We start from the raw sequence: 15,608 nt of genomic DNA on the forward strand, positions 1-15,608 counted from the left end.
CTTCTCACGGACATGCAGGGAAATTCATCATTTCTAGTATTTAATAGCATTTATTTAGAAGTCAAATCTAATTCTCAATAGTAGAGCTCTTTTTAAATATGATACCTTCACTTGCTCTGATATTCCTTAAGGAGTTTCTGCAATAAACTGCTCTTCTGGTGGGTGGAGGGGTGGGGTATGTTTGTGTTCCAATAGGGTAAAACATGGAGCAAACAACAAAATTGGCTTCTATGTGGCTCCATGTCCAGACAGGGAATCATTTGGAACCAGAGACCATGGTTAACTGAAGTAATCAAATTATCATTGTTATTGTTATTAGCTTTATCTTACCCAGGGCAACCCAAAACAACAACAAAAGAGATGGACAAAAAAAACCCCACATAGATACATTAAAACCAAGAGGAACATCCCACCCACTTCTAGAGGGTCACAGAGAGTTAAAGGCCAAAGGCCTGGTTATAAAGTCTTTACCTGCCACCTAGCAAAAAGTATTAGGATACCAGATTACTGCTTTCCAGAGCAGCTCACCACATGCACAGTCCCAAAGAAGATTCTGAAAGAACTCACAATGTAACAGAGCCTAGCAATAGTGTTGATTCACTCATAAAGGAATCCCGTAAGTCCACAGCAGCTTCTCATACTGAAGATTACAGTGAAATATTCAAGACAGAAAAACTAATACCACTCTCTATTGTAGGCCCCCGTCAAGTTCTTTGGAGACTTCAGAATTCACACAGGTACCCTATATACTCCTTCAGAGTTCATCACCTCTGTTGAATTGACTCTCTACTAGCAGCTATGGCTGCTGTGAACTGCTCTGTCTTGAACCATTCTGCTGTGGAATTAGATGGCTTGTTTTACAATTAATGTCTCTTTCAACAATGAATGCACTTCGCCCCCTAGATCAAATGGTCACTGCTCCAGAACCTATGAAAATCTACCCAACCAGAAAAATGACAAGAGGATTCACATTGCTTGCTTTCTAGATTTGCTATTGAAGCATTTGTTGCTTCCTCATACAATCACTTCTTATCCTTAGGGATACCAATGTAAAGCAATTTTCTTCAGAATCCACATAATCATCTTTAATCCCAGGTTTACAGCTATTTCATTTGGCCTAACATCTACAGGGCTGCATCAGTGTGGTACTCAAGAGAACCCTTTCCCATCTTCCCCAGGTTTAAAGAACACAGTTCAATGGAGGGTTTGTAGCTCTGCAAGGGGCTCCTGAGATTCTTTGGGGAAAAACATGTTGGGCTTTTAATAAATTGTTAGTGGCACTCCTGAGAACTCTTCTCACTTGGTTTTGCTATATTCAGTAGCAGACAAAAATCTCCTGTAACAGCTAAAGTAAAGCACCCCTGGATGGTTAAGTCCAGTCGAATTCGACTATGGGGTGAGGCGCTCATCTCGCTTTTCAGGCCGAGGGAGCAGGCGTTTGTCCACAGACAGCTTTTCTAGGTCATGTGGCCAGCATGACTAAACAGTTTCTGGCACACAGGACACCGTGATGAGTGCCATAGCAGACGGAAACACCATTTACCTTCCCACTGAGCAATACCTATTTATGCACTTGCGCTGGTATGCTTTCGAACTGTTAGGTTGGCAGGAGCTCAACCCGTTGTACGGATTTGAACTGCCGACCTTACCAGGTCCAAGAAGCTCAGTGGTTTAGACCACAGTGCCACCAAAGTCCCTGTCTAGTTTCACCTTTTGCCACAAAATACTGGTACCTGACCTTCTGACTTTGAATATCCTTTGGTACTGTCCCAGATTTGTTTCCAGGCAGTCACAATACATCACCAAAGAGATAAAGGTCTCACAGTTCTTACAGGGATCAACAATGTGGTCCTCCTTGAACATTCAACAAAAATGTTCTTATTTGCAACGGAATTACTTTGACTACACTGGACAACTTTTGAACCCAGTCACTGAAGCAGCAATCACAGTGGGAGGTATGCTGTGACTCTATACACAAAGGCACGGAAACCGATAGCAAGACTGACAATGATATACAAATCTCACAAGTTATTCACAATAAAAGCAACTATGTCTGCTTGAAAATTGCTCTTCCCATTATTGAATGCACCCTCCCAAAACCTTGCAGGGGAGGGGGGAGAAACAAACCTCCACTCAGCCTTCCCCCACCACCCAAGGCTAATGATTTCAACTGTTTCACAAATATATATATGAATATGGCACACTTTAAAAGTAGTGATCCATGTGTAAACATTTGGTCTTATGCAAACATGGGAACGCTCTTGTGGTATTTTACTTCTGCATAAAAATTATACAGCTCCACCAGCACATACTGCAATTCCACAACAACAGGAGTGGTGCCATATAAAAGCCTGTCAATGAACTTTTAAAAGTGCCTATCAAGTTTCTTCTAAAGTTATGAGCAGAAGGCATTTCCTCTCTAAAACTATGACATGGCATTTCCTATTGGCCTTTAGAGGGAGACATTAATGCACTGTACAATATGAAACTATTGCCTGCCGCTCATTCAGCCCAGCACAGAACAGGAAACAGCACTGAACCTCACTTTTTTTTCCAAGCTGTGCTTTTACTCTCTCCATTTTGTCTGAAAACCTAAGACCCAAAAGCTCATGTACTCATGGCTTGGGTCTTTTTTCTGTACTACATACATGCATTGTTAGCCAAGACATATAGAAGACCACTAGCCACCAACACCTGGAGCAACCTCAAATGGCAACACCTGGGACAGACAATAAGTCTTCTGGGAGTGTCCTTACCTTTTTAGTGCAGTGCTCTCAGGGGCAACATCCATTTTGGTGTCGTATCTCTCACACTGGAGTTCTGGTGGGCTGAAGTCTGGATCCCCAGTTGAAGGAAGAACATATCCCTGCCATTTATTTGATGACTCTTGGTTATGTATAACCCCACAATATAAAGCTGTCTCGCTGACTTCTGCCATCAGAGGAAGCCTCTGGCCCAAGAGGACTGTCCTTTCCTCTGCGCTGGCCATAGGCTGGAGCTCTAATCCATTGCTGTAGAGGGCTGGATTTACAGGAACTGATGGAGGGTCCAAACTGTCTGCTTCCTGCCCCCTTGGCTGGGGGCTAAGTGTGGGAGGCAGAGGGGATGTTGGGGAATGGGGGGAATCCATAGGATTCAAATTCGTTTGTTTGCTTGGGTGCCTGGGTGGCAGAGTGAGCTGCTTTTCATATTTCCTGTTGCTAGGGGCTTCCAAAGAGGGCTCCATCCCAGCCAAGGCCAGCTTTTGTCCCGAAGGGTCCTGCTCCATGCAGAGCTCTTCAGTGACAGATGGACGATGGTGAAATGGCAGCAGCGATCTCTTTTGGAGTTTTTCTGATTTCTCCTGCCTCTCTGTGGTTTTGTGCTTAGAGGCAGGAGGTGGCAAGGCAGAAGAGGATGAGGATCCTGTGCCAAACCCTGGTTGTGATATCGTTGGTGGACGACTGGAACCCACAGCACAGCGCTGCTTGAGAAGCTTATGCCTAGAAGAGAAACATCAAGAAGAATTTACCAAGTGGACTGTAAAGAAGAGTAAAGAGGGTGAAGTGTTAAGTTTGTATGCTGATGCATCTAGATTTCTCCTCCATCTCATTTGTAAGTGGCTTTGCAACAGTAGCAAGTTATTTTGGTGATTCATCTGTTTCGAACCTGTCACTTTCACATGTCACCTTGACTTTCACATGAACTACCCTGACAGCTAGATAAAACCAGTCGTCATGAAATACTCAAATCATGTGTAAAGCATTTTCTGGATAATCCTATGAATTTGTTCTGGAGGGGGACAAAAATATATATTCACTTGCTTGTTTCCTCATCTCCTTAGAATGAAGACTTCTTCTACACAGTCATTCATCATGAAGACTCAAGATTGGCCCTCCACACCAAGCCAAATCTGTCGTCAGTTTTACGGGTAGTGAAAGGGGTGGCTGTCTCTAGAGAGGGTGAGAAACCTCACACAATGGCAAGTTCATGCAAAACTCCAACTATGTGCTGTGAGGCAGCAGGACTGTGGCCATCTGTCCTGTCTACCAAGCATACTTTTCTGCAACCTCTGCCCTGCCATATGTTTAAGTCATAACGTTGACCAACATGTCTAACCTACAGAGGCGTGGAACTAAGCAGCCCCATCATTGGTGCCTTAAGCAAACTGACCCAATGTGGCTGCTTTTATGACAGATTATAAGGCGCTAGAGAGAACAACCAACTTTTGTAATAGACCAACAGGGGTAGGTACACACTCTGATTATAAAAGACTGGTATGACTGACCAGGAGGAAAGCAGCTCAGGCATCATACAATAAAGAGTTAACAAGTCCCATCCTTTAAAACCTGGTGCTACAATGTAAGATTTGACCCTGGCCTTAGGAAGCCAAAACAGGAATGCCTTACCAAATCCAGTGAAACTGCCAGCATACAGGCACTTAGCAGACTGAATGGCTTTTGTGATGGTCCCACAACTTTGTTAAGCAGAAGCTAAGCATGTGCTTGTCTGGCACAACCTTTAAATAGAGTGCACACACACACACACACACACACACACACACACAGAGGTACACACAGAAACCACCCCTAATCATCTTGAAAATTATTCTCTTATGCACTGACCTGGAGCAAGAACAGCACACTCTTTGGACTGGATCAACAAAATCCCAAGTAACACAGCTTCTGGGGGCCTCTTCCTCCACGTTAGTAGCAGTAATCTGACTCCTCCTGATACACAAAGAAATAATTATTTAGAAATAAGTCAGCAGTCACCACGGTAGCAGAATTCAATTTGTGATCTTATAAGCTACAGAAAAAGAATGCTGTGATCATTAGAGAATCTTGCAGTGAAACTACAACTGGGCACAAATCCTGGGCCCTTTGTTGTTCATCATCTTTATAAACAATTTGGATGAAGGCATTGAGGGGATGCTCATCAAATTTGCAGACGACACCAAACTGGGAGGGGTGGTCAAGATGACCTTAACAGATTGGAGACCTGGGCCCCAACTAACAAAATGAATTTCAATAGGGACAAATGTAAGGTTCTGCACTTAGGCAGTAAGAACCAGATGCACAAATATAAGATGGGGGACTTCTGATTTACTAGCAGTACATGTGAAAAGGATCTAGGGATGTTAGTGGACCACAAGCTAAACATGAGTCAACAGTATGATGCAGCAGCAAAAAAAAGCTAATGTTATTCTAGGCTGCATCAACAAAAGTATAGTGTCCAGATCAAGGGAAGTAATAGTACCACTCTATTCTGCCTTGGTCAGACCACACCTGGAATACTGTGTCCAATTGTGGACACCACAATTAAAAAAGGACGTTGACAGGCCAGAACGTGGAAATCAAGGCTTATGAGGAAGAGTTGAGGGGAACTGGGTATGTGTAGCCTGAAAATGTGGAGACTGAGAGGAGAGATGATAGCCATTTTCAAATATTGAAAGGGCTGTCACATGAAAGATGGAACAAGCTTGTTTTCTCCTGCTCCAGAGGCTAGGACCCAAACCAAACACATATGACAAAATGACCAAAGTGGGAAGTACAGGAATTAAAACTAGGAATCCAAAACGTTTAGAAATACATAGTGAAAACCAATAATAATAATAATAATAATAATAATAATAATAATAATAATAATAATAATAATAATAATAATTTATTTATACCCCACCCATCTGGCTGGGCCTCCCCAGCCACTCTGGGCAGCTTCCAACACAATATTAAAATACAATAATTCATCAGATATTAAAAGCTTCCCTAAACAGGGCTGCCTTAAGATGTCTTCTAAAAGTCTGGTAGTTGTTGTTCTCTTTGATATCTGGTGGGAGGTATTCCACAGGACTAAGTGTTGAAAGCAACCATACCCAGATACCTTTAAGTGTCAAGTGGCAGCTTTTTCTCAGAAGACACTGAGCAGTGGTTATGACAAGCCTCCACTGGCCCATTTTCTGAACTACACAATAACCTTAACTCTGGGTTGTAACATGAGGCTGCCAAAGTAGTACAGAGCTCCATCCTCCATTCTACAAAGTCAATCAGTAATTGGATGCCTTATTTAAGATTAATAAATTATTGAATGGAAATAAATTAAAAGCAAGCCATGATCCATTTCCCCCCTATAATTATTACCGCACCCTAATAAAACACACACACCCATTTTTCTTTTCTATATATACAGGTGAAACTCGAAAAATTAGAATATCGTGGAAAGGTTCATTTCTTTCAGTAATTCAACTTAAAAGGTGAAACTAATACCGTGTTTCTCCTAAAATAAGACACCGTCTTATATATTTTTTCGCTCAACAAAACACAGTATGGCTTATTTTCAGGGGATGTCTTATTTTAACCGTGTCGCATCGGTACGCTGCATAGCCACGCCTCTCCATGCTGTTTTAATGGGAGGTACCACGTCACTATGGCTTATTTTCGGGGTATGGCTTATTTTTGGGGAACGGCTTATATTTCGCAAATGCATAGAAATCCTGCTATGGCTTATTTTATGGCTATGTCTTATTTTAGGAGAAACAGGGTATATGAGATAGACTCATGACATGCCGAGCGAGATATGTCAAGCCTTTATTTGTTATAATTGTGATGATTATGGCGTACAGCTGATGAGAACCCCAAATTAACAATTTCAACTTTGGGGCTTTCATCAGCTGTACGCCATAATATCACAATTATAACAAACAAAGGCTTGACATATCTCGCTTTGCATGTCATGAGTCTATCTCATATATTAAACTCCAGTAGCTAATGAAAACAATTGCTTACATAAATTGACTTTTCCACGATATTCTAATTTTTCGGGTTTCACCTGTATATGGTTGAGGCAAGAGCTCTTCCTTAGGGTAGAGGACCATACATAGTTCACTGACAAAACATGTCCTTTGCATGCAGAAGGACCCAGAATCAATCCCCCACACTTCCAGATAGGGATGGAAAGTTCCTGAGAGCTACTGTCAGTCAGCGTTGACACTACAAGCTTCCTATGTTCTTAAATTTTGTTTGACTCACAGTTCTTTTGTAGTACCTCAGGTTGCAACTCACGGTTAAGGCCACAGTTTATGATGCCATGTTCTTCACACATGACACAACATGAGGAATCTCCTGAACCTTCAAGGTAAGAGAGCTGTGCAATCCCTGAGCTTATCTGACTAAAGCCTAGGCCGACTTTCTTCCTACACTCTGTGCAAGCCCTCCACCAGCACAGGTTATTTTGACTCAGCTCCGCTACTGAGCCAGCCACTAACCTTCACAACAGCAAGACAGACAATGCTTTTACATGGCATATTAAAATGCAAATGAGGAGAATGTTATCTATGGGAGGGGGGGAAACACCACCCTGATAACTCTTAGAACTGGATGCAAGTTGAAACAAAGGAAAACAAGTGTGATTATTATCTTACTTGGACTGTGTCCTGTTGAGGATACATTCCTTCCAAACTCGGCGGACCATACGATTCTGGAATTTTGGAGGAATCTTCCCTGATTTCTTTGGACTTTGCACAGTGACCATACCGTCTGGTGCTGCTGAATGGCTGACTGTGCTTGGAATGCCTCCACTTTCACCTGCAAGATAAACAACAACAACATAGGATACAGTCATACCTCGTGTTACGTTAGGTTCCTGTTGCGTCGTTTCAGCTTGTGAACGCAGCAAACCCGGAAGTGTGGGTTTCACTGTTCATGTGTGCACAGAAGCATTCTAGTTGCGAACTTTTCGGGGTGCAAACGGCACTCCAGAACGGGTCGTGTACACAACTAGAGGTACCACTGTACAGTATAGCAAAAGGTACAAGAGTTAATTCCTGGAAATGATGTTCTTGGGGGCCAAAAAATGTAGGAGTAGAGTGAAAATTCAAGCCAGATCAGATATAACTTCATTGGCTTCATAAACCATAAATGAGTCAGGCTCACGTACGCTTTGCTCCAACTTCAACTCATAACACCAGCTCTGGCATGGGGATCTTGGTTTGTTTGGACCAGAGTTCCCCAACATGCCTAATATGGTGAATTCTGGCTTAACCAAACAAGAATATCCATGTTAAAGTAGTGCATAAGGGATTGGGGGGGGGGGAGAGAATATGAGCCAAATATTATGTCCAAAACCAGCCTTTCATTTGGGTGACATCTTAAACCTTACATTTATTACCAGCTGCCACATTTATTATCAGACTATGGATTGATTTGGACACCAACACCAAACTATGATTTAGTGTTACATGAACAGGCCTCAGAACCCCTATAAATGCTTTGTGCACTCCAATTCCCTCCTGCAGTTCCTTTTTCGGTGGCAGAGCTTGCTGTTACACTTGAAGTGGGGAAACTACGATTTGCACAAACTATGGTATGTTTGCAACCCAGAATTTGGAATCATGGTTTGATTGCTTTTCCATTTGCAAAACAGGAAGCCCGAGAGGGCATAAAGGGAGGAAGAAACGTAGAAATCCAAGGCAAAACACAGTTTGATCTTTAATCTGAATCAAGTTCATTTTGAAATTACTGCAGAGGTTGTGCTGATGTCATGCAGAGTCATTAGGGACTGGCAATGTGTCCTCCTCCCGCGCCCCTGCCAAGGCAGTAAAACTGCTTATGAATGGCACCAGCAACGGCTTCTGTTCTCTGTTATGAATGATATCTTTAGACCAACTGGCAGCACTCTAAGCATGAACTGGAACAGCAGAGGGAGCTTTTAGCTTGCTTAGCCTTCCTAACTGCATGTCACACACTCTATGCTTGAACTGAAAAAGGAGGTAATAGTACAAATCCTCAACAAGGTCAAACATGTTTACAGAACTCCTTGTTCTTATGTCTGGCATGGCCAGAAAAAGCCTTATGAATAAAACACTGAAAGCAGCCAAAGCACTGCTACATCAGAAGGCGAAAAGACAACCACGCCTGCCCCTGCTGTAAAAGGATGTCTGTGCCAGGGTTTTGTGTTTGCTGTTATTTCCAGCGGCTTAAAGTGTTTGCAAACCAGGTTGTACAATGGCATCCTGCTCTCTCACTTGGTTCTTACTACGCTGCTGTCAGCAGCCAAGGTCTCTCAAGGGAGAGTTCCCCATCACAAGTCTACATTTCTGATCTGCAAATGCTGGCTGACATGTACAGCAAGCATCTGTGTGCAGTTGTGATGCTTTCAATAGTGGCACAATGATGCAACCCTTCACAGGATCCAAGTCCTGCGTGGCAGCACACAAACACTATCCCACACAAGAATACAGGCACCAGCTAGCAACACACTTCTGGGATTTTCACTAGACCTGATGCGCTGCATTCATTGACTGCCACATTCACAAAGGCATCAGTAGGACTGTGCCTAGAAACTTAGACAAATCCTAAGACTTGAGCCAAATTGAGTTTGATTCTGAAAGCCCTCTCCAAACACACACACACACACACACAGAGAGAGAGAGAGAGAGAGAGAGAGAGAGAGAGAGAGAAGGAGGGACCTCTTAAGCAATTCTAACACTGAAAAAAAAACCAGTGCAGACCGTGTGTCTGCCAGAAGTGAAACCTTTCTCCTCAAGCTTCCCATATAAGGAAAACACCAGGGTGGGGAGAGGGAGAGCTCTTTTGTGACTGACAGGTCTAGCTTCCAATAAGAGGAAATTATTTTACCAGAGACCTTCAACCACAGTGCTTTGGAGACGAGATGCTTTGCTCTACTCATTGCTCTCTGCTCATTCTGTGGTCCAACATGCAGCCTGTGAGCCACATGCAGCCCTTAAGGCCTTTTAGGTGGCCCCTGGCAGAACAGGGAATGGAAGTGGCTCCTGATGCAACAGCGATGGCAGTGTGACCTGGCTTCAGGAAGGAGGCATGAGGGTTATGGCATGGTCCTAGAACCCTTCCACCTCCTTTCCCAGCTTTCGGGGAGGTGGACTAGATGACCCTCAGGGTTCCTTCCAACTCTACAATTCTATGCTTCTATGCTCCATGACGTAAGAGCTTGTGGGATCAGGCCAATGTCCAATCTAGTCCAGTATCCTGTTCTCAATGGGAAACCCGCAAGCCAGGCTTTGAGCACTCTTCTCTCCTGTGGTTTCACCCTGAGTTTGCTTACTAAATATATTAAATCTATTGTGTATTTAACTATAATTAATTAATTATATTGTGTTTATTTCAAAAAAAAAATTGAATATATTGCAAACACTTTAATTTACAATGTGGAAATTTCGTTCAGCATGTGGCCCACGGGCTCTGTGTCGAAATGCTCTTCCAGCTCACTTGGTGTGAGAGGCTGGACCACCCCGATCTAAAGAGTTCTTTGAGGTAGAGTTGAAGCTTTTTGCTTATATTCTAAAATCAGTTTCTTTCTCTTGTTTTCTTGTATCTACCTCTCATTCCTTCTCAAAATTCCTATCCATTTAGCCCTTTTGATTTATTCTTGGTGCTGTTTGTTTGACTGAGTCTTTCTTAAGGGTTGGCTTTTGTCTGTTATCCCTATCACTTCCCCCAAGTCCTATATATACTAGCTATATCATGAGGCATGTACAGGGTGGTGGTACGCCATATGTTGCCACCCCCACCCCACCCCCAGAGACAGAAGCGTTGGCAGTTATAGTCCAACAGCATCCGTAATATAATTAATTGCTAAAGTTGTTCTTTCTTAAAGCCTTCTCACACAGCATTTTCAGGGAGAAGAGTAATACTCGCTATAATTAATTGCATCAACACAAAGCAGATCTGCCTACAGTGTGTGCCCACCCAATGCTAGAACCAGCTTATGTCCTTGGACATTGGCAGCCATGCAGAAAAGGAAATTATTACAACCGGATATACCTGTGTAGTGCTGAAGGACATGCCTTGCCTTTACCCAAAGTAAGTTAAGTACTTTCATTGATTTAAAAGAGACACGCCACTTTAACAACCATCAAGGAACAGCAGAGGATATTAGACTGAGGTTTCACTAACACATAAAGACAACATTTTTATGACTCTGACTGGAACTCTTTCTGTTTCCTGAAAGCTGCAGAGCTCAGATTTTATAGCGTTCCTCAAAATTTTGCTCCATCACTGTACATTAAGAAGCATGTGCTTTGCAAATATTAATTTTACTGAAGGTATAACTATGCATGGTAGCAACAGACCTATGTATTCAAATGCAAGTCAGTGGCAAACTCTGATTAGGGGAGGGGTGGAGATTTAAAGTAGATACAGGAACAAGATGCTGAATTCTTCTACTGCTTGCTACATTTGACTTGCACCTTGTCCACCTAAGCAATTTGCCCTTACACTTAATCAAGCCTTTGCTCCATCTAGTTTCATATTATCTACATGGACAGGCCCAGTTCTCCAGAGTTTCAGATGAGGGTCTTTTCTATCACACCTTGGAGATGCCAGTGGCTGACACCAGAACCTTTTGCATGCAAAGTATGTTCTCTACCACTGAGCTATGGTTTCCCCCAGTACTGGGAGTGCAGTGGTGTTGATGGTATTAGAAAACCTCCTCCCACCCCAGTCCCAATGACAGCCCCCCGCCAAAGTCTGCTATTCACACTATAAGTGATGTTTCTGTTCATTTGTGGTCCCAAACTTGGTTGGCGTCTCTACAGCTGTTTAAAATTTAAAAATTAGATGTGCTCATTGCAACTACAGTTGATGCATCACATCGAGTTTGCCCCCAAGAGCTAGAAGAAAGTCCCACCAGGGGAAATACAGATAGCAGGAGGGGATGAACACAAAACATAGCAGACAGAGGAAAGATCCAGCAAGCTACCCCTCCACTTTAAATCACTTTTTATATGAACTGAGCATGGGCTGTCACAGGAAAAGAACTGTGTGGTAGGAGCTGTGCTATTCTCCTGGCCAGGGCACTGCCTCCTGCTCTGCTCCTGAAAATGACTCAGCCAGGGCAGGGAGACAGTTTCCAAGGAGGACAAGACAGCCAGAACCAGCACTGACATTGGCAAGGAAGTAGGCCACCTCTATCCAGCACCCTCCTACGATGAATCCAGCTGCCATCTAGTCAAGGTGTACAAGGGAAGAACTGTGTGGCAGGTGCTGCCCTGCTCTGGGCCCTGTCACCTGCTATGATCCTGGATCTGATGCAGGCAGGAAGAATACTTCTGAGGAGAGCCTGGTCTTTATTAAGGTGAAGACTGCCAGAACGACCACTGACATCGGCAAGGAGCTTCTGTTCTTCTTCCAGGCAGGCAGAATACACATAATGGTTTTAAAAGAACTGTAAGGTGGCTTCCTCGCTTACCTATGACGGTCTGCTCTGGAGAGGTGGGTGGTGTGAGTAACATTCCACAACTGCTGGGATCTTTCACGTTGCCAGCTCCCTGCTGTGTCATGCTGTTGTGGGCTCCTAGCGTGGAAGTGTTCTGAGACAGAGGAATATCATTTTGCGAGATAAGAACGAAAGCTGAAGGATATACCATTCGGACGCCACCTGTTAAGGCAGGAGTGAAGCGACAATAGTAGGCTATGAATGTTTTTAAATGTTTCCAATTTAGCGAAATTGTTTCTGCTTCGATACACAAATTTTAACTACACAGCCAAAATCCATTATTCATAAACGTTGTATTTTTGAAACTGTCACGTTTGTAACTAATAGCCAGCACGGATCAATAGTCTGAGACCATCGTGAGCTAGAAGACAAAGCTGCTACCAAATCTTAAGGCCAAGTAGTATCTCCAAAATTCTTCGGTATTAAGAGATCCACGGTAAAGACTGCTACATATTGAACAGGGCTGTGTTTTTTAACTTTTTGAATGGCAGTAGAGGGAGGGGAAAAGCAATACGAGCAAAATATTGAACCTTACCAACTATGACTTCTACTGCCACCGGAAAATCGTCATCATATCCCAGTTCTTCCTCTTTCAAGTTCTCTTTCTTCTTCAACACCATGGGGTAAAAATACTGCCACTCCTCAATTAGCTTCCGGGTTGCTGGGTCTGACATCTTGTACGCTTGGCCCGTTAATGTACCACTTAAGCCATAAGGGCTTATCAGCACTGATAAAACAAGGGAGGAAAGAAAAGAAAAAGATATTTCGGCATACAGCCTCACCTCAGGCCCCAGCACACATTGCAATAGCCTAAACAATTTTACTCTGAAGTCAGCCCCACTGTATTCAAATGGGCTTACTTTCCAGGAACCGTGAACTACCCTGGGATCTATGGATGAAGGTTGGTATAATAATAATAATACAACCAAAATGTTGCCCTAATAAGTAGCCTCTTACTATACACAGCTCATAAACACACACACAAATTAGAAGTATTTTGGCTGGGGGAATGTGGGGAAGAAGCATGTTTTAATTCTAGTCAAATGTATATATATTGTTGTCAATTCAATTTAAAATTGGCTCCTAAACCTTGCAAACCTGGCCAAAGAATGTTCTGTTAAAGACCTCAAAGTACTCTGTGCAGCACTGAGACTCTCAGAGCATGTTGTCCTCTCAGCTGCGGAAAGCAGAGAGATTTGAAAATGTGATAGCAAAGAAGACGCAGCTCAAATTAATTAAGTGTTTTCCTCCTCAAGTGTCATCATTTAAGATCATTTGATGTTTTTTAAGGCCACTGAGTTTAAGGATTTAAATCTGAGGATAACTCTGGAGTAAGAAGATTATAGAGTAAGGACGATCCGTCCTCCAGCTGTAGCTTGGCAACTAGCCTTTCATGCAAATCACATGCTAATTAATTAATTGCATGCTAATTGGATGTCTCCTCCCTCATTTCCTAGCCTGTCCACTTCTACAGCCTTCATTCTTCATCTCTGATCTCTTTTATACATTCTAGAATGCCCCCATTTTTAAAGCATCTCCATCCCAGCTCTCTTGCTGAGGCTTCCTTTATAAGTTTAGTTACAGGTAGGTAGCCGTGTTGGTCTGCCATAGTCAAAACAAAATAAAAAATAAAATAAAAAATTCCTTCCAGTAGCACCTTAGAGACCATACCAAGAACAAACTTAGTTGGTCTCTAAGGTGCTACTGGAAGGAATTTTATTTATTTTTTATTTTGTTTATAAGTTTAGTTTGTTTATTGAGTTACATTAACATCTGACCTCTGTGCTGCCATGGAACCCAAGGCAGAAAATATTTATTTACATGCTACATTTTTATCCTGCCTTTCCTTCAAGGAGCTCGAGGCAATGTGCAATGCATCCTCCACTTTCAATACTCTTCTGAAAACCTTTTTCCATTTAGCTGTTCTATAAATTCCTCCCCCCCCCCCCGCAAACGTATTCAATCATTTCAGAAGCATTCCTTGTCATTTTAAATATACTTTTAATTTCTCTCTCTCTCTCTTCCTTGCTTTCCTGTTTATTCAACCCCATTTGTAAACTTATCAACTATGAATGGTTTTCAGGCAACAACTTTTTAAAATGTTTTGCAGTTTGTACAGCACCAGACACATTGCTGACATCCCACTATCCAGCAAAGCAAGGCATTCAGCTCTGTAAACAATTTCGTTCATATAGGAGCCTCAAGGACTAGCAGCTGCTGAACTTTATATTCTACAGCAAAAAAGGTAAACAAAGAGGTAAAAGAAACCCATGTGCATAAATTATATTGAACATCTCTTTTTGAAAACAATCTGGCATTTTGTAGCAAATGAAGAATATTTAAGATTGCCTAACGGAGAGCTTGGACATGTGCATTCCTTTTCATTAGGGGAAAAAAGGTGCAAACCATAATTACTAGCCCTTTGCTATTAGGTAGGCAATGCTTAAGCACGTTTAACTCTGCTGGACTATGGCCCTCATCTTGAATTAAGTGATCCTGCTTAAAGTGTCTGTACAGAAACAGTCAAACAGAAATTCATTATTTCACAATTGACTCCTTTGTCTAGGCAGATATAATCCTTTAGTGCAAAAGGATGCAAGCTGCATGGCCAGAAGACATGGATTTACTCCTAGATAGTAAAAACATTCCATTTAGTTTCAGACTGATATTTGTTAATTGTTACAACAACCAATTAGCACACACACCTCTTCAGGAAATATATTAATTAACAAATAGAAAACTTCATTTAAACCTGGGGGGGTGAGGGTAATTTAAATCACCAATTTACAAAAGTCCACCATGTGGCAAATTAAAAGCTCACATTAAGTCCAATTAAAGCAGATATTTGAAGGTGGGAAAGGAAAGGAACACACTGAAGGTGGAGTCATCCAACAGTGAATAGCACAGAAGGTACTCAAGACATCTATTAAAATGGAGAAGGGGGACCTTCCGTTAATATCAATACTCACACACAGGGGCCCATCAGAGCTGAGGCTTAAAAGGACTCATTTCTTACAGCAGCTACTGAGCTTTAGTGCTGTCTCTCACCAAGCTAAAGTTCTAGGAAGGGTTTATAAATACAGGTCCTGTGCTCAAAAACCAGTGCACCATTCTTATCATTCAATCAATTAGCCTGGTTTGCCCATCATTCTATGGCAACCATGGTTTAGCATTAACATGTAAGCATCCAGGCTCCAGGAGGGTTTGTGGCTGCTTTCTTCCTCCTCCTGTCATTCTGCTACTGTGCTACATACACCATGTCACCTAAACATGGGCTCAGGGTTTAACTCTCTCCAGATTAACCACAAGCTGAAACCAAGGTTTGTACAATGGCATACAACCCATGATTTGTAAAGCAGAGCTAAACAGTGAGCCAG

The 15,608-nt window shown here is 42.5% G+C and overlaps 1 protein-coding gene across 1 annotated transcript in view; it reads right to left on the reverse strand.

The window, feature by feature from the left end:
- The window catches only part of MED13L (mediator complex subunit 13L), a 164,313-nt gene that overhangs the window by 41,113 nt on the left and 107,592 nt on the right, over positions 1–15,608 (reverse strand). Inside the window, exons 6-10 of the mRNA XM_033174605.1 lie at positions 12,767–12,958; positions 12,205–12,393; positions 7,400–7,562; positions 4,605–4,709; positions 2,757–3,482 (exon numbers count right to left, since the gene is read on the reverse strand). Of these exons, the coding sequence (XP_033030496.1) occupies positions 2,757–3,482; positions 4,605–4,709; positions 7,400–7,562; positions 12,205–12,393; positions 12,767–12,958 (1,375 nt within the window). The remainder of the gene's footprint in view (positions 1–2,756; positions 3,483–4,604; positions 4,710–7,399; positions 7,563–12,204; positions 12,394–12,766; positions 12,959–15,608) is intronic.

This window comes from Lacerta agilis, chromosome 17 (genome assembly GCF_009819535.1).
Source record: "Lacerta agilis isolate rLacAgi1 chromosome 17, rLacAgi1.pri, whole genome shotgun sequence".
NCBI lineage: Eukaryota > Metazoa > Chordata > Lepidosauria > Squamata > Lacertidae > Lacerta > Lacerta agilis.